The 20,320-nt window shown below is 32.5% G+C and overlaps 1 protein-coding gene across 1 annotated transcript in view; it reads left to right on the top strand.

The window, feature by feature from the left end:
• Lrpprc (leucine rich pentatricopeptide repeat containing) overlaps nt 1-20,320 on the top strand; it is a 106,801-nt gene that overhangs the window by 14,253 nt on the left and 72,228 nt on the right. Inside the window, exons 4-14 of the mRNA XM_015479718.2 lie at nt 3,658-3,779; nt 3,877-3,935; nt 4,623-4,709; nt 5,304-5,430; nt 5,706-5,850; nt 6,300-6,445; nt 6,690-6,795; nt 6,878-6,985; nt 13,590-13,708; nt 16,275-16,368; nt 19,336-19,402. Of these exons, the coding sequence (XP_015335204.1) occupies nt 3,658-3,779; nt 3,877-3,935; nt 4,623-4,709; nt 5,304-5,430; nt 5,706-5,850; nt 6,300-6,445; nt 6,690-6,795; nt 6,878-6,985; nt 13,590-13,708; nt 16,275-16,368; nt 19,336-19,402 (1,180 nt within the window). The remainder of the gene's footprint in view (nt 1-3,657; nt 3,780-3,876; nt 3,936-4,622; nt 4,710-5,303; nt 5,431-5,705; nt 5,851-6,299; nt 6,446-6,689; nt 6,796-6,877; nt 6,986-13,589; nt 13,709-16,274; nt 16,369-19,335; nt 19,403-20,320) is intronic.

Raw genomic sequence — 20,320 nt, forward strand, 5'->3', positions numbered from 1 at the left:
CCCCCCCCCCCAATAAAAATGTGTTTCTTTATATAAATGCTGTAATTTTATGGAAGGCCTACTTGATTCATGATTTTTTGGTAATGTTTTATTTGGTGAGTTATAGTGACATCTAGGGGCATTAAGAATATAGTGATTTTTCATAACAAGTATTCCAACTTTGGTAAGAATAAAATAGGAATTTGGGGCTGGGGATATGGCTCAAGCGGTAGCGCGCCCGCCTGGCATGTGTGAGGCCTGGGTTCGATCCTCAGCACCACATACAAACAAAGATGTTGTGTCCACCGAGAACTAAAACAAAACAAAACAAAAAAAGGAATTTAGCCTGTCAAAGTTATAACTGGACATACAATTTGATCAAGCAGTTACATTTGTTAGAATTTTGGTGCAGATGTACTTACATGTATAAAAGAGTATTCATTTTAGTTTGTAATAGCAGGAAATTGGAATCAATGCTAATGCCATTCACTGGGGATTGGATGAATAAATTATGGAAAGTCTATGATAGAATACTGTGCAAATCTTTAAAAAATGAAGGTTGTGTTTGAATACTAATGAGGGATGTGTTCTCTAGATTATAAATAAAAATTAAGATTCAGAACAATATATAGTATAAAATACTACTTTGAAATAGTGTTTTTTCCTTACATGAATATGCATACAATATTAAAATATTTCTGGAAGGATGATAAACATTAGATACAATTTTTACTCTGTCCTTTCTTATATCCTTTCAATTTTAAGCCATATGAATATAGCATATATTCAAAGAATAACTTATAAGACCAAATTTAAAAGACTGGCTTTTAAAATTTAATATACATTTCTGTTTTTTTAAAAATTTTAAATCTAGAAGGATGCTTCTTAAGCATATTAGAATCTAAAACCATCAGCTGTTATGCATAATACAATAGAATGTGCAATACTACTAGAAATGATTGTTTTTTACATGGTATGATTCTTTGTGGAATCCTTAAAATAATTAATTTGACATAGTAAATGTTTGAGAATCTGTAACTTTTCTAGTTTCAAAATAAGATTGATAGAGGATCCAATTAAGTGGTACCACAAATATGTAAAATATCTGGGAGTAGTCTTCAAAATGTAGAAAAAAACTGTAGAATAAAGACAGATCCTTACATCACAGTTTTGGATTCCTCTTGAATTCAGATTGATGACAAATTCATTTTTTAAAAGTCTAAAGAGTATGTATAAATGTTGGATTTCAGTATGGAAAAGGATTTTTGTCAGTATAAAAGCAACAGAATAACTGGGCATGGTGGCACACATCTGTAATCCCAGAAGCACCAGAAGTTGAAAAAGCTCCTAGGTTGAAACCCTAGTACTCAAAACAAAAACAAAAAACAGCAGAAAAGTGATAAATTTTCTCAGTCTGGCTTATTTCACCTAACATGTTGTTCTCCATTTATCCATTTACCATCAGATTTCACAATTTCATTCTTCTTTATGGCTGAGTAAAATTTCATCGTGTATATATATCACATTTTCTTAATCCACTCATCTATTGATGGGCATCTGGACTGATTCCACAACTTGGTGATTGCGAATTATGCTGCTAAAAACATTGATGTACCTGTATCACGATAGTCCGCTGATTTTAGTTCTGTTAGATAAATGAGAGTGGGATAGCTGGTTTGCTAGTATGGTGATTCCATTTCTTGTCTTTCAAGGAATCTCTATACTGCTTTCCAGAGGAGTTGTACTAATTTGCAGTCCCATTAACCCATATATGAGTGTACCTTTTTCCTCAGATCCACATCAACATTTATAATTATTTGTGTTCTTGATAATTGCCATTCTGATTGGTGTGAGATAAAATCTTACTACAGTTTTGACTTGCAAAAAAAAAAAGAAAAGTGATAAAGAATTGGCTATAGGGCCAGGGTTGTGGTTCAGTGGTAGAGCACTTGCCTAGCATGTATAAGGCACTGGGTTTGATCCTGGCACCACATAAAAAAATAAACAAATAAAATAAAGGTATTGTGTCCAACTACAACTAAAAAGAAAGAATTGGCTATAAATATTGAAAATTTCTAGGGATGGGTATATAGCTCAGTGATAGATTGCTTGCCTAGTATAATGGAAGCCCTAGGTTTGAGCAACATACTGAAATTTTCTTTTTGTCAGTAAGTCATGTAATTAAAAATGGGCTGAAGTGCGAAATATTTGCCAAAAAGATTATTATTATTATTATTATTCTAAAATTTCTGAAGATTAATATTCTAGAATATAAAAGGTCCCTTACATGATAGTCATTAACATCTTAATGGACAGCAGAGCCAAAGTTGTGAGATATTATTTAAGGTACAAGGATGTGAGGTAAAATATTGGAGGCAATGCTGTTATATATAACCTTTAGTTGCTGAGGTAGGATATTTCAGGCTTATATCCCTAAATTTTGAGATTTTAGTAAATTTTAGGTATTTCTAGATTCCCTTGGTAGATACTGAGACCCTGTCTCAAAATAACAAAAAGGGCTGGGGATGTACCTCAGTGGTAGAAAGTCCTTAGGTTCAACACCCTCCCTTGCCTCCTGAAAGTAATAGGTCTCAGCTGCCTAGAATCTCATGAACTGACACCAGATAATGACCACAGACTGAGACCACTAGCAGTTAAATAAGGGTATGGAATTTAATTCATGAAAATTTAGTGAAACATGTTAGCCTAAATCGATGGGATGACTATGATGTCATGAATGGAGAGGGTAAGGCTGAATGGTAGCCCTAATTGACATGGTCCTAGGCAGTACAGACAGAGAGAGAAGCCAAAGAAGGGCATTGGAATACAGGTAAATAAGGCAAGTTGACTAAAAATGATATTCAGTAACAAGGGATGGAGTAGTTCCTTTAAACAAAGGCTTTTAGTGGCCTAGTAAAGAAATAAGAAAAATTGCCAGTACATTTATCTGTATAAAAGAACTACAGTTGTAGTCTATCAATAACTGCTTTATATAGAAAAGGTTTCAAGTTACTTTTATTTATTTATTTATTTTTATGCCTTTATTTTTATGTGGTGCTGAAGATTGAACCCAGCGCCTCTCACATGCCAGGCAAGCGCTCTACTGCTGAGCCACAACCCCAGCCCTTCAAGTTATTTTAAAATATGGAGGTATTGTTGGCCAAGTGTGATGGTGCCCATGTGTAGTCCAGCGACTTGGGAGGCTGAGGCAGGAGGATTGTAAGTTCACTGCCAGACTAGTTAGCTTAGGGAGACCCTGTCTCTCAATAAAAAGGGCTGGATATATGGTTCAGTGGTAGAAGTAAACCTGGGTTCAATCTCTTATATCTAAATAAATAAATAAATAGGTATTGTTAGCATTTTCTAACAGGAAGATGATACTATGCTTCATAAGTAATAGACCTTTTAATATCTGAATAGTCAGTTACTTATAATTGTATAGCAATTCAGTAATTATGTCTTATTGACTTAGCTTGCTATGTTCTCACAAGATATCTGTATAGATGGGTTAAGTGTTAATATTATCTGAGTGAAATGCTATAGTGTTAATTTTACCTATTTTTTTACTTGTTAAATTTGGGTACACATGATTTCCATTGTGACAAGGATGTGATTTTAAATGCTTTTCTAAATTGGTAAGTCATATAATTAAAAATTTCATTTAAATTTTCTTTGTAGGCACTGTGTATGATGTGAGTCACTACAATGCTTTACTTAAAGTTTATCTTCAAAATGAATATAAATTCTCACCTACTGATTTCTTGGCAAAAATGGAGGAAGCAAACATTCAGCCAAATCGAGTAGGTAGTTGTTATGGTAAATATTGATTTGCCATACCAACTTTTTTGATTTCTTTTGCCCAGGGGAAAAAAATTCACCAGCCCATTTCATTGACAGGTGACATACCAGAGGCTGATTGCTGCTTATTGTAATGTAGGAGATATTGAAGGTGCCAGGTATGGATCTCTATAAATGTAGGTTTATGCAAACCAATTTATAAATTTTGTAAACCTGGAGTATGTTCATTTTATTTTCTCTTATAATCTTTTCTTAATAAGGATAGTTATTTCAGAAATATTTTAATATTACACATTTTGGTAATATGACTTAGATAAAATGTAAAATTGTATAAGAGGACAAGATGAATAATCTGTTTTAATTATAAATATGTTGTTTTAGAGCACAGGTATAAAATTATTGAGATATAAAGGTGTCTTTACTTTTTTTTTCTTAGAGAAATGTTCTTAGTTTTTTAACTGTGTTCACTTATAAAACTAGGAATCCCACTGATTCATATAAAATCAGTGGTAAAATATTACTGCTTAGGTAAAATTTTGCCACTTTTGTATTGAAGGCTTGGGAAATAAAGAGAAATTGAAATACAATTTTATTTTTAACTAAATGTCTTATTAAATTTTAAAGGTTAATTAATAATTTAGAACAAACAATCAGATTTTCAGAAAATTACAACACGAGTACTTCAAGATTATTGATAGTTTAGGGATTAGGATTTCATGAAAGGGGGTCAGATTTCACTTTATAAGTAAACGTGGTGTTATATTGAAAATAACTGAACACCTAATTTATACATGTAAAAAGTGGTTTTTGGCAATCAAGGAGTGTCTTCATTTCTCTTATTGCAGCAAGATTCTTGGATTTATGAAAACTAAGGATCTTCCAGTCACAGAGGCGGTGTTCAGTGCTCTTGTTACAGGGCATGCAAGAGCCGGGTAATGTTCATCTCAAGATTTTCATTCTTATTCAGTGTTTAAATTATTAAAAAAAAAAATTGTAGAAAATTCACAGAACATGTTTATATCTTCAGAAAAAAATCTGTAGAATTAGTACTTATTACATTTTTAAAAATTGCTGTTATAATTTGTTTTAAACATTATTTGAAAATATTCAGTTTTAAAAATCTGGAGTAATTAAATTTGTAAAGTTGCTCTGGAGAATTTTTTTTTTCTCCTGGAAAAAAATTTTTTAAATTTTATGAGTAATTTATTAAATGTTATTATTAAAAGGTAAATTAAATGCAAGTCATACTAACTATAAGAGGCTACATTATTTAATGTTTATGTAATTATTACATAATTTGGGTTTTGAGAGGGAGGAATTACCTAAAAAAATTTTTTGATGTTTATGATCTTTGTTATTTTAGAAATGTAGAACTAGTTTAACATGCATTTGTCCTTTTTCAATATCACAATTTCAAATAGTATTTAAACTTATTGTAATAATCATAGGTAGTATATTTTAGGTTGAATAATTGTATTTGGAAATATTATAGTAATCTGTTTTATTTTCTTTGAATTAACTTTTAGAGATATGGAGAATGCAGAAAATATTCTCACTGTGATGAAAGATGCTGGGATTGAACCTGGTCCAGACACATTCCTAGCATTACTGAATGCATATGCTGAGAAGGGTGACATTGACCATGTTAAGCAGGTATGACTCACATAAATAAACATGAACCTCATGTGTGCAAGGAGGTTGTAGCGCTGTTTTTAAAGATGTCTCCTTGAAGAGAGCAGTATTTAAGAAAAATTCTTATTTTGGTACCTTGATTTTATATATATAACAATTGTTCAAATAGAGTATTTCCTGCTTCATTAAAGAAGTCCCAAAACTTTGTTCCTAATTTATTGAATCTTGGTATTTTAATTTACTTAAATTTAAAACTCTGATTTCTAACTTGTTCTAATTTCTGGAACTGTTTATAGATTCTGGAGAAGGTGGATAAGTCTGAAGTTTACCTTATGGACCGTGATTTATTGCAAATTATCTTGAGCTTCAGTAAAGCTGGATATCCTCAGTATGTCTCAGAAATTTTGGAAAAAATTACCTATGAAAGAAGATATATTCCAGGTAGTATAAACATTTTTATTTACATTGTTTTTTTGAAATACTTTTTAGTTGTTGATGTACCTGTATTTATTTATTTTTATTTATTGGTATGTGGTGCTGAGGATCGAACCCAGTGCCTCACACATGGTAGGCATGCACTTTACCACTGACCACAACCCCACCCCCTGCATTATTTTTATATAAACCTGAATTGCTATTTCTTACATGTTGGACAGGGCATTCTCTAACAATAGATTGTGGTAAGTGATCATAGGACTTTTAAAAAAGCTTAATAAGTTAATAAACACGAGTTAATGAGTACATGGAGATGTTTTTATTTGGAAATGTTTATTTATTAGGCAGACATATCCTTTTGATGTTTGGAATTCCTAATTTTGTCTTTAGTACTGGTTGTAGGGTGAAAATATCATTCAGTTTAGTAACAAAAGATATCTTTGTTTTCTTCCCAGATGCAATGAACATCATTTTGCTTTTAGTCACTGAAAAGCTGGAAGATACAGCATTTCAGATTTTATTAGCATGCCCTATATCAAGAGAAGACAGCCCAAATGACTTTGGCAGTTTCTTTTTACGTCACTGTGTGACTATGGATACGGTATCTTGTCCATTTTTACTTTGTAGATGGTATTACTGGTAGTAATATTCTTTAAAATAGAAGGTTTATGAAATTAGACTAATTGTAAATGTAATAAAAACCTTGTTTTTGTCTTGCAAGATTTTGGGATAGAAAGAGGATGAGAGGTTCAAATTTTTCATCCTCAAAGTGGTAGAATATTTGCAGAATGTCCAGAGGTGGGTTATTTGCCAACCTAGTGACGTGGTGACTTACTTTTTTCTAGCCTGCAGAGAAGCTAACCAACTACTGCAAGAAGTTAAAGGAAGCCAGGATGCATATGTCTCCTTTGCAGTTCACACTCCATTGTGCTTTACTAGCCAATAAAACAGGTATTCTACTATTTTTAGTTAAAACCAACACTAGCAGGTTTTGCTGAGATAGATTAGTGATGTTTTATGGTATGTCTTTCAGATTTGGTAAAAGCTTTAATGAAGGCCATGAAAGAAGAAGGTTTTCCTGTCAGAGCTCACTATTTTTGGCCATTGCTAGCTGGACATCAGAAGAAGAAAAATGTTCAAGGTTGAATTTTGTCTTTTACTGATTTGTACCCACATCTAAATCAGTTCTTTGGGAAAGCATACTTATTCATAACTCAATGTTAGATCTTGTGAGGAAATAGAATTGTGTTAAATCATAGTAAAGTCTCTGAGCATTAAAATAAACAAACATAGGGCTGGGGATATAGCTCAATTGGTAGAGTGCTTGCCTCACATGCATAAGACTCTGAGTTCAATCCCCAGCACCACAAAAACAAACAAACAAACTAAAAAACAAACATACGATTTCTTTCATCTTAATTTCATTTTTTAATTCATCTCATTTTGATTTTTAACATTTCATTAAGTTTTTTTTTTTTTTCAAATCTTTAGTGTTTGAAAGTAGTTTGTCTATCCTTTTATAAAGTTATGCATAATCAGGTTTATGAAAACAAGAAGTGCACCATTTTCTTTGTGGACCAGTCTTTTTCTTCTGAACTGAGCTTGATTACAATAATAGGAAAGGCAAGAAAACTTTTATTGCAAAATGAGTGCTTGTGACCTGACAGCCTGCTGATTGAAGGACAGAAATGTTCAATCTTTCAGGTACTTAAGTACGTTTAAGCATTTAGCATACTTTTCCCTTGCACACATGGGATGTCTATAGGATATGAATAAGAATTGAACAAATATTAAATTTTAGAGTACAGTATCTAATTCTTTGGTTTGCATTATTGGTAATTCAGAAAGAGTAGTTTTATAAAAAGATGCTTTTAACAGAAGTACTTCCCCCTTGGGGAAACAAAAAATGGTCTTTTTCATTTTATCTCACAGTATAATGTGCTTTGGAATGAGATGCAGAGTTGTTAGTGTGACATTGGGTGACAAACAAAATGCACAAACAACAAAAAAAGTGCTTTTAGCAGACTTTCATATTGCAATTTTATTTTAAATATATAGCCGTCTTCTGGTTTAAAGGATATAGTGAAACAAGTATTCCCTAATTGTTTCTGGCTATAAAAGTCTCTAAATCCTTTTTAGAAAAATCTTTGTGAAAACAATATGCTGGTTGATTAACTCTTTGTCTATCCTTCAGTTTTGAAAGTTACAAGAGGTAACCTTTAACCCAGTATCTTTAAAACACAGAAAGTTTACATCATTGCATCAGACTCTTTAGGCATGTATTATTTACCTTTACACAGGTATGAAAATAATTTTGATACCCCGTTGAAGTGTGTTTATCAGGTAAATTTGCTTTTCTAATCATAACAGGGTATCTAGACTTGAATTGGTTATGACATTATTGCTACTTAGTAAACATAAAAGAATTTAGGTAATTTATTTCTATAGTTATAGTGAGTTGAACTAGTAGAAAATGGGCTTTATCTTGAATCCATCTTTTCATAGAATTGCAGAATTTAGATTTCAAAGGTGCCTTTTTGAAAGCTCATATTGTATTAAGGAAGGAACTGAGAGCCACAGAGGGGATTCAGTGACTGACCTTAGGTTTTCCATCTAGCTGTCAATAATATTGGGATTAGAATGGAGGATTTCTGTCTTATTCAAGTATTCGTTTTATACAATAATGCCTCCGTTTTAGACATTTGTAAATATTATAATGTATTTCTTTTATAAAAAATCTTAGTCATCTTTTAGAAATTGGGTACTAATTTTTGCATTAAGGACTTTTTGTGTGTGTGTGATGTTATGTATTGAACCCAGGGCCTTGTGCATGTTAGGCAAGCACTCTACCACTGAGATGTACCCTCAGCCCTTATTAAGGACATTTTAAAAAGAGGTGGCATATTTTACTCAATAAAAATTTTATGTGGAAATATACTGATGCTTATGCATCATTGATAGATAATGAATTAAGAATATAAGAGTTGTCAATTGTTTTACAGTTCCATTTTTTTCTTCTTTGTAGGAAGTCCTGGAAGATCATTCTATTCTATACTTTTCTATAGTTTTCTTTCATTTCTTTCATTTAACAGGGAAATGGCAATATGTATTCGATATGGTTTCTGTTGAAAAAAGTAACATTCTTATTGATGTAAGGAACTTGATCTTTGTCCAGTGAAAGTCATATACATATGTACTCATAGAAATAAAAGAAGAAGATAATGGCTTTAATGTTGGAGAATATGTGGGAGTATTTTATAATGAATAAATAAAAACCCTTCAAGAAATCAAAGAATGCATTTTCAATAGTAGGATGATCAAATTTCTGATCAAATATTCTGGTTGCGAATGTAGCAATCACCATAGATTCTTTGTGTGTGTGTGTGTGTGTGTGTGTGTGTTTTACTGGGGGTTTTTATTTTAAGACAGGGTCTTGCTAAGTTAAATGTGGCCTTAAACTTGAATTTGTGATCTTACTGCCTCAGCCTCCTCAGTAACTGGGATTGCAGGAGTGTGCCATAAGAAAGATTCTTAAAATGACTTCCTCATGGCTCATCTTACTAGTATTTTTCATTGTGGCATAAATGGAAAAGTCACCACTTAGAGTGATAACATTTTCAGCATCTTGACTAGATGAGAGGAAATGCCCAGAATGAATAGGGATGTACAGCCTTTGGGATAGTTGGAAAACATAAAAATAAGAACATGGAGAGGGAAAAATATATAAGGAAGGGGTGATCAGAAAACCTAAAGCCAGTTGAGTGAAGTGTCAGAATACAGGTAACTTACTTTTCAAAAAAGTAAGACTTTACCTCCTAATAAAGTGAGTGCATTGGGAAGAGGTAAAAATCCCACGAAGCAGGCAGTTATAGTCACTAGAAGTTGTTCAAGTGAACCCTTTGTTTCCCAGAATGGTTCAACTATTTTAATTCTTATTAGACTTCTTGAATGGAAACTTTACTCATGGTACATTGCAGTAATTTTATTAGATTATTTATCTTAGGTTAAATTACTAAGTTCCTAGTAACTTAGTAATTTAACCTTAGGTTTGGAATCCTCTTGTTTATTTATTTATTTATTGGTACCAGGGATTGAATGTAGGGGTGCTTAACCACTGAGCCACATCCCCACCCCTTTTTATATTTTGTTAGTGACAGGGTCTCGCTGAATTGCTTAGGGCCTTGCTAAGTTGCTAAGGCTGGGTTTGAATTCATAATCCTTCTGCCTCAGCCTCTGAGAAATCCTCTGACTTAATGTTAGATTATTTTTATCTTTCTTTGTTTTAAGGAGGGAATTACATTATTTGTATAGATATGTCAGCTCAGCTCAATCCTCTTTTATTACATTATTTTTGTACTGTGGATTGAACTGGGGTACTTTGCTACTGAGCTACATCCCTAGTCATTTAAAAAAAAATTTTTTTTTTTTAGTTGTAGTTAGACACAATACCTTTATTTTATTTATTTTTATGTGTGCTGAGGATTGAACCCAGGGCTTTGCAAGTGCTAGGTGAGTGTTCTACTACTGAGCCACAACCCCAGCCCCTTAGCCGTTTTTATTTGTTATAGCCTCAAGTTGCTGAGGCTAGCCTTGAACTTGGGATCCTCCTGCCCCAGCCTTGCAAGTTGCTATGATTACAGGCATGCACTACCCAACCCCACTATCTCTTTTCCTTTCTTTTTAAAAAGTGCTTCTTTCTTTTCATCTGACTATGGTTAGTGAAGGGTGCCTGAGGGAGTGATCTTAGCTGGGCTTTCAGTATGATTCCAAGGCTATCTTAAGCCTTTTTTAGTTTCAGTTAGAAATTTATGTAAGTCGAAAATGCTAGCAACACAGATTATCTAAATAAACATGTTTATCCATGTTGTTGCCAATGATGGGATTTCTTTATTTTTTTTAAGGCTGCATAATGTCCCACCCTACTGTCCCTTGTACATTACATTTTAGTTTTCCTTTTTTGCAATACTGGGGATTGAACCCAGGGCTTTGTGCATGTTAGGCAAGTGCTCTTACCACTGACCTACATCCCAAAGTCTTTTTAAAATTTTTATTTTGAGACAGGGTCTTATTAAATTGTCCAGGTTGTCCTCAAATTCAGGATCTTCCTGCTTTATCCTTCAAGTGGCTGGTAGTATGTTAGTGTGCCACTATGCCAGACTATTACACCACATTTTCTTTCTTTCTTTTTTACTTGTTCTTTCTAGATATATATTTTGATATACTATATATAAGTAGAATAAAGTGTAACTTGTTCCAGTTAGGATCCCATTACATGGTTGTATATGATATGGAGTTCCTTTGGTTGTGTACTTATTTGTACTTTATCCATTCATTTGTCAACAGAATATTGTTCCCACATCTTGGCTACTGTGAATATTGCTGCAGTGAACATGACGTGCACACATCTCTTCAAGATACTGTTTTTATTTCCTTTGTAAATTTATGTAGAAGCGGGATTGCTGGGACATGTGGTACTTCTATTATTGAGCTTTGGGGGAACATCCATTCTGATTTCCATAATGTCCAAATCAGCTTATATCCCTACCATCAGTGTACTAAGGTTCCCTTTCCTGCACATCCTTACTAGCGTTTGTTATCTTTTACCTTTTTAATAATAGTCATTCTGGGTTTTTTTTATTTGGTTTTGTTTTTTCAGTGTAGGGAATGAAACCTAGGGCTTTGCACACGCTAGGCACTTTGTCACTGAGCTGTACCCCAGCCTGGTAATAGTCATTCTCATAGGTGTGAGGTGATATCATAGTTTAGATTTGTATTTTCCTGATATTCAGTGATGTTGAACATTTTTTCATAAACGTGCTGGCCATTTTATGCTTTCTTTCGAAAAAAATCTATATTCAGGTCCTTTGCCCGTTTTTTAATTGGGTTGTCTGGGTTTTGCCATTCAGTAGTATGAGATCTACTTATAGTATACATATATATGTATAGTAGTATCTCTATATATATAGTAGTAAATATATATGTCTATGTATATATCTCATATTACTAAATGGCAAAAAAAGAGACAACCCAGTTGAAAAATGGGCAAAGGACCTGAATATGTAGATACATAGATAGATAGATAGAGATACACATACATATGGCTATAGATATTGACATATATACCATTATCAGATAAGTGGTTTGCAAATGTTTTCTCTCATTCTGTAGCTATCTTTTCATTTTGTCGATTGCTTTCTTTGGCATCCTGAAATTTTTTAGTTTGTTGCAGTCTCACTTATTGAGTTTTACCTTTGTTGCCTGTGCTTTGGTGTCAAATCCAGAAAAAAATCATTGCCAAGACCAGAGTTTTCTTCTAAGAGTTTTACAGTTTTAATCTTTGATTGTTGGTCATTGTTGATGGTTTGGTAATTGTTACTAACATTTCTTCATCCATTTTGAATTGATTTTTGTGTATACCATCAGGTAAAGGTCCAGTTTCATCCTTTTGCCTGTAGATATCCAATTTTTCCAGCACTATTCTAAAACTATTCTTTCCTCATTGTGCATTCATGGTGTCTTTGTCAAAAATTAGTTGACTGTGTATGTGTAAGCTTATATTTGGGCTCTCTATTCTGTTTCATTGGGCTGTTTCTACTTTTTATGTGAGTATAAAACTCTTCAAAAGTTAAAATATTCTGATCTATAATCTGAATCTTATCTAAACAAATGTGAAGATGTTTCATAATATAGTTAAACTTACCTGTATCTTTCTGTACTCAGTGGGAACTTATAATCATTTGTACTAGAGCACATTATATAATAAAATTTTTTAGATATGTAATTTTTCTGTAGGGGACATTGTATTTCAGAAACAAAAACTTTTAGGAGAAGTTTTAATAATATGAAAGTAATGCAACTAAAGTAGTAAGTTTTAAAAAGATAAACAAATATGTCTTTTTTATTAAACTGTTATTAGTTTTATAGAATTAATTGAATCTGATATAAAGAAATCAGTTTGTACTATTTGAAGCTAACTGTAGCTTAGAAAATATGGAATGATCTTTTAAGAAGTTATTAAAATATGTTTTTGTGAGTGGGGAATGGAAAGGAATATTTTACTAGATTTTTAAATTAGTCCTTGTTTTGTTTTGTTTTTGTGGCGCTGGACATCAAACCCAGGGGCTTGCGCATGTGATGAACGTACTCTTCCACTAAGCTACATAACCAGTGCTTTGAATAGGTTTTAAATATAGTAAGACAATAATTCATTAGATCATTTGTTCTCTATTCATTTTTTATTTTTATATTATAAAATATGAAGTCAGAGGATGGTAACAATTAGAGTACTTTTTACTTAAATGCTTAATCAAAAACACTTTTTGAAACTGGTTTTGTGTTTGACAGGTCCCCGTATTCCACTCCCCAAGCCCTTCCCATTGCAAATGTTTTATTGTGTGAGTCCATCATCCTGCATGATAGCAACGATGTTTTATGATCCATTCTGTTGGGGTGCTAGAAATGTTAGGCATGTTGTTTAATGGTTTTAAGTTTTCTAATACTCATAATTTTAAGGATATTTTCTTAGCACTCTCTACTGACTTAATAGAGTGAGATGAAAAAAGAATTTTAAAAATTTATCATCATACACCTCCCAGTTTCCTAGCTTTTCTGCTTTCTCTTTTAGACAAACAAAATGCTAAGTAATTTCCCTGCATTATGATTCAGAAAATAATTGAACTGAACTTTCTGACATTTTGTTAATTTCTTCCAGGTTCATCTCTGTGCTTCTGTATTTTATCTTTCAGGTATAATTGATGTCCTTAAAGGAATGCATGAAATGGGAATAAATCCCGATCAGGAGACATATGTAAATTATGTGTTTCCAGCCTTTGATAGTATAAAGTCAGTTCATGCTGTTTTACAGGTGAGTACAAGTGTAGTTTTAATTGGGTAATTGAGGAGAATGTCTTTCCACCTTAATATTTGATAGTCACCAAAAGAAGACATAATTGAGCTAGGAACTAAAAGTGGTCATGTGAATAATTTTTTAAAGCTTTCTAAAAATATTAGCTAGTATATATAGTGGTTTAACTTAGAAAGACAAAGCAGCATTTTTGTTTTTTGGTTAAGACAATATGCCATTATCAGCAAAAGTTAAAATAAAATAATATTCACTCCTCAGTCCCAGCCTAAAATGCAATTATAATTTTCAGTGTTTGAATGTTTCTTCATTTCTATATGAATTTTCATAAATGCATCCATAATATATTTATCAGTCTTGTGTTTTTTTCTTGTAATAATCTTTGTTTGACTTCAAAACATTATTTTTCTGCTGTGTACTTCTTATCTCCACCAGAATAGGCAAGGCATTGATAAAGGGGCGCATGAAGAAATTGACTTGGACAGTGCAAGGATTGCATTTTTCACTTTGAAAACAAAGTGCTATGCAATTAGGAACAGCATGGCAGAGCAGCAAGTACTTAATAGAAAGTATTTTGTTCAAAAAATCTGTTACCTAGGCAGTTATTCACATAATGCCTTGATTTTTCTAATAATGTTGCAGTGTTCCTTTCTTTCCTAGAAATAATTACATAATTACAATCCTCTAAATGTTAGTGTTTATATCTTGAGTGTCTTTACCTTTCCTCCTAATTTCTTAGCAGAGTATTTTTAGTCTATGCCATAGGTATTTTACTGTTAAAATAATTTTAAAACATTTCCCTAAATGTTTTCTTTCTTTGTAGACATATAACCCAAGCCTGGCGTGGTAGTGCATGGCTGTAATCCCAGTGACTCAAGAGGCCCAAGCAGGAGGATTATAAATCAAAGCCAGCTTTAGCAATTTAGTGAGGCCCTCAGTTACTTCGTGAGATTCTGTCTCAAAATAAAAAATAAAAAGGGGCTGGGGATGTGGCTCAGTGGTTAAGCACCCTGATTTTGATCCCTGTTACCAAAAAGAAAGAAGGAAAGAAATATAACCGAAGATTCCATTTTCTTTTTCTTTCTTTTTTTTTTGAGATGAGGTCTTGCTATGTTACCCAGGCTGGTCTAGAACTTCTGAGCTTAAGCAGCCCTTCCACTTTAGCCTCCCAAGTTTACAGGCATGTACCACTGTGCCTGTGTCTTGTTGGTATTTTAGGGAGGTATGATTTTGAAGTTTCTCCTAAATTTGCTTATATTTATTCTCATTTTAACTCTTTTTCCTTCCTTACTGAAATTTTCCTTACTGAAGTATTTTTGGCTCAGAAATAAGTGCTGTTAAATGGTTAGTAGAGCTGATGGTGTTGCTATTGCTGATGGTATTGTATCATTAGTTAATCATTAACAAATATATGTATCATTTTTTAAAAATTATATAATACACACTCATTGATTAAAATATAAAATGCTATTAATTGATAAAACTACACAACTCATCCACTGTTCCTTTTGCTTGATACATGTATTCTTTTTTTTTTAATTAGTTATACATGACGGTACAATGACCTTGAAATATCATACATTTGAATCAAATGGGATATAATTTCTCATTTTTCTGAGTGTACATGTTGCAGAATCATATTGGTCATGCAGTCGACATATGTATTCTTTTACATATGAGTGTGCTTTAGAAATCTCTTAGCAAAAATTAGATTATATTATTCATATTATCCAGCAAACTATTTTTTTCTATTTCATACCTTTCCATACCAATATGTAATTTCACAAATTTTTTATGCCTATATACTATTTTCCTGTATGGATATATCAATTTATTTTTATTCATTGTCTAGTATTTATTATTCAGATGGTTTTTGATCTTGTGCTATTGTAAAATGATTCCATAAGTATATTTGAGCTCGATTTTGTTCCTGTACTTAAATTGTTAAATAAATAATATTGCACCAAGTGAAGAACTACTTGGAGTTAAATATGTTTAATCTTTTTTCCCCCCCTTTTGGTACTGGGGATTGAACCCAGGAGTGCTAAACCACACCCTCGTCCCTTTTTAATTTTTATTTTGAGACAGTATCTTGCTAAGTTGTTTAGGGCCTTGCTAAATCGCTGAGGCTGGCGTTGAACTTGATGATGCTCTTTTCTCACCCTCCCAGGCTGCTAGGTTTACAGGTGTATGCCACCATGCCCAGCTAAATATGTTTAATCTTTATGTCATGATATGTCCCAAAATATCATTTAGTTCTATTCATTGAATTTTTGTTTTGTCCTGAGTGAGAGAATATTAGTTTTCAATAATAAAGTCTTCCTAGAAAGAAGACTCTATGTGTAACTGATATTTAAGTTAAGCATTCAACTTAAAATGTTGGAACTCTACTACAGAACTTTTGCTAAAATTCATTTGTTCTCTATATTGTTCTACAAGATCATTTTTAAAAGCTATATTATCAGAATATGGTGATAAAAAGCGATATTCAGAATGTAGGAAATTTGAATGATGTATTAAAATATTGTTAACTGAGGCATATTATTGCTGATACATGCTTTATCCCTAGAAAAATGAATGTCTACCTGAAAGTAGTACGTTTTCTCAAGCTGAATTGAAAAGTGAAGCTGTAAATGGGAACTTGGACTACATTTTATCATTTTGTAAGTATGCAACATTAGCAGTAAATTTGACAGGTATCAATTTTAGTTACAGTTGAGGGCATACAGGTAGCTCATGCAGTGCAAGCAAGAAAGCTTTTATATTAAAGTCAGACTGATAAATCAGTTTGTGATTGAACTTGTGAATAATTTGGAATTAATTTTTAAAGTTGGAAGGAGCTTGGAGATGGTATTAGAGTGGAGGTTAGACTGGGAACCCTTAAGACTCAGGTCCTACTTTTAATTCAGCAGCTGGTATGTGACCTAGAAGATGTCAACCTGTCTTTGCTTTACTTTCCTTAAATTGGGATGGTACTACTTTTCTACTGTATGGGGGCTGTTGGGAAAATCAGTTGAGACAGTTTCTGAAAGTATTTCACATTTGCATCTATCATGATCTTTAAGTTATGTGAAGATATGTCCTAGGTTTTCTTAACAAAAACACTGCAGATGTTTACTGTACATTTAAAACTGCTAGGATGCTTTACTGCTCATCACTTCTTAATAAAATTGCCTCAAATGATAGATGGAGAAAGGCACAGTGAGGTTACATGAATTGCCCGAGGTAGTAGTAGTGCTTTGAGTCAAAAGCAAGATTTTCTGACTTTAACTATTTTTTCCCCATACCATATTTTATTTTTATTAATTTAAAAAAAACTTACCTTAATTTCTTCATTTTTAAACATATCCATGATGTTACTAGACATATTTCAGAACTTGTGGAAAATAACATCATTTAAAACCAACACACAAACAGTAATTTCTTGCTCCCACGAGCTAGATTTGATTAATGTATATTCAAATTGTATAGGTGGAAGCTTTTTAGAAACCAGATTATTAGGTATATAGGAGCTGTGTATGTGTCATTTAAAATAGTTCATTACTGCTAAAATAAAATAAAATAAAAAGTTCATTAATGAACAGTAGTTAATAGTATAAGGGAAAGGCAACATGTCCAGTTGTCATGTTTTCATTTTCCAACGTTACAATTATCTTCAAATAGTACAAGCCTATTTCTTTATATCAGATAGTTAAAGTAATAGTTATTTGAGTCAAAGGTTGTGTAATACTTGCTGCTATGTGAGCATATTGATTTTGCCTTCCACTCTATATAATATATAGATTTTTCTATGCTGACAAGATGAAAACAGAGAAACATTAGTGGAGGAATCTAGCTCATAAGGTGCATACTTGAGAGCTGCCTTTTCCTTTTGTCATACCATCATTTCCACTTTATTGTCAGCTTCCTGATTTTTCAGACTTTCTTTGTTGCTAATGAAACTAGATACCTGTGTCAGCAGCCTTCCAGCTTGCTGAGATGTTTCTGACCACCTTTTTAAGGCAAAAAACTTCACAATACTGTATGAAATACTATTTTGAATAGTCTGAAAAAACATTTTTAAGAGGTTGTTTATTAAATTTGAAAAAGAACAATGCCAGCCACTAGAAGGCTAAAGAATATATGAGTTAACTTTTGTAAGTACCCTCCCTTCACCTTGGATTTATAGATCTTTGGAGAACAGTTCTATAATTTTCATTGGTTGCTCTATGATATGAACTATTAGTTACTACATCACAAGGAATATCAGATATTAGGTAGGATAGATGGATTTTCTTGATCAAGTTTGTGGGAGATTAGGATATATCTTCCCTTTCGTATCTATAGGAATATAGGAATGGCAAATTAATTTGATCAAGCAAAATTAAAGGTTACTGAGAGGCCTGTGGTTGTATCCACTTTAAAATTCCTTGAGTACCTAAGTACAGCTCATTTTAAAGATTTTTAGATTTTCAAATGCTATGAAACCATAGCCATAGAGTTTTTGTTCAAGGGATATAATAGTTGATCTGGGATGGTTTTATTTATATGTAAGTGAGTCAAAATAAATTTTTGAAATTACTGTTTCTTCCCATGAGTTTTTTAAAAAATTAAATCAGATAATACTAAGAGTCACATAAACAATATTTATTATCTCCAGAATTTGTCTTTACTTTGAATTCTTCTTTCATTCCACTAACTTTGAATTATTTAGAAGCCACATTACGTTTATAGAAAATTATTAAATCAGTTACTTAAAACATGATAGTATAATTGCAGGGAAAAATAATTCAGGAGAGCCAATAGTGATTTCTTGCTAGTTATGGCAAAAGTTGTATGAAGAATTAGTACAGGGCCTAATTCTAAGCAAATCAGGCTTATGATGTCAGCATTGAGATGAATTATTGACTGTTAAATGCCAAATGGAGTAGTATAGCAAATAAATGCTCAGAAAGGTGAAAATCAGTATAAATCAATTACATAATAGAGGTAAAGACCTATTTTTTTATGACTCTTGTATCAGTGCAGTTATTAATCATGGAAGAAAATGGAATGAGAAGTATGAATGGTTCAAGAGAACCCAACATTACTCTGAAAAGAACTTGACCTTTTTCTGTTTAAAGGACAAAAGTCATTTCAGTCTCTTTCCATAGTGTGACAGTATCTAGTAACATTCAGCCTCAGATGTGTGTCAGAGTGATTTGAGAATGCTTATACATTAGTAATTACCATTTATGCAAAGGAATAGTTATAAATTCATTAATTGTACATACTTATGAAAATGAAATAAGATGCTTTAAAAATAGTTTATATTGCACATATTTGTTACCATATTATCTAAATAATTTGATATAAAAACACTTAAAAATTTTTTAAATAAAATTTCCCAATTGAAAGTAAAAGTATTGTAATCCCAGCTACTCAGGAGGCTAAGGCAAGTAGATTGAAAGTTCAAAGACAGCCCTGGAAACTTAGCAAGAATCCGTCTCAAAATAAAAAATAAAAAGGGCTGGGGATTTCAATAGTAGAACATCCCTGGGATCAATCCCCAGTATCTCTCACACATGCGCGTGCACAAGTTGGTAACTCATGGTATTTTTATTGTTTTGTTTTTTGATCTGAGATTTATTGATGATTATTTTCTTTTGCAGTGGAATCAAATACAGAGCCTTTTTCATTTAATTCTTTGAGAGGTAGCCTGATTCTAGGCTTTAGGAGGTAAGATGATCAACTTAAATGTTCTTTGTCTGAGTATATACTTATGTCTCTTATTCTTTTGATCTATTGAATGAAGAAAGATCTTACTATCTGAAACAACCTATCTGCTCTATTCTTCAAGTAGTTGAATTGAGTTTAGGCAGTCTCTTATATCATGTTTTTTTTTTTTTTTGATGGACACAATATCTTTTTTTATTTATTTTTTATGTGGTGCTAAGGATTGCGAGGCAAGTGCTCTACCACTGAGCTATAACCCCAGCCCCTTATATTATGTTTTTCAAGGAATAGAGCTTTGGTGAAAAATCCCGTTTCCAGAAAATGCTAGTTGGAAAAGGCAAGTTGAAGTTATAGCGAATTTGCATGGATATTCAGTTTATTATTTAATTACAAGGTGACTTTTATTCAGTGTGGTCTGTGTATTCAAATAATGTTAATGATCTTTCCCTTCCATATTGGTTTATTTTCTGTTATTTTAATGAGATACCTGAAGCAGGCTAACTTTATAAAGGAAAGTTTATTTAGCTCATAGTTCTGGAGATTCAAAGGCATAATAATGCTGGATTTGGTTCAGCTCTTTGGTGAGGCTTCTCTTGGCGGTGAACATCATGGAAGATTATGTCATCATGGGAGTGAGTATAGGAGGGAAGGCACTTCACACACAGGAAGACAGCAATTCTGCTATTGGCTTCCCTCATTTAACTTGCTCTGGCAAGAGCTCTAAAGAGAGAGCTATAATCTCTTCAGAGGGCATGTCCCTAGTTACATAAGGACCTCTCATTAGCCTTACCTCTTAATATTGCCACACTATTGACCAAGCTTCCAACACATGAACCTTTGGGGGCTAAATACAAACCTTATCCAAACTATAGCACTTTCCAATTTTGTTGTTTGTAAAGAACAGTAAATGAATCACCTACA

The sequence above is a fragment of the Marmota marmota genome, unplaced genomic scaffold, assembly GCF_001458135.2.
Source record: "Marmota marmota marmota unplaced genomic scaffold, marMar, whole genome shotgun sequence".
Lineage (NCBI taxonomy): Eukaryota > Metazoa > Chordata > Mammalia > Rodentia > Sciuridae > Marmota > Marmota marmota.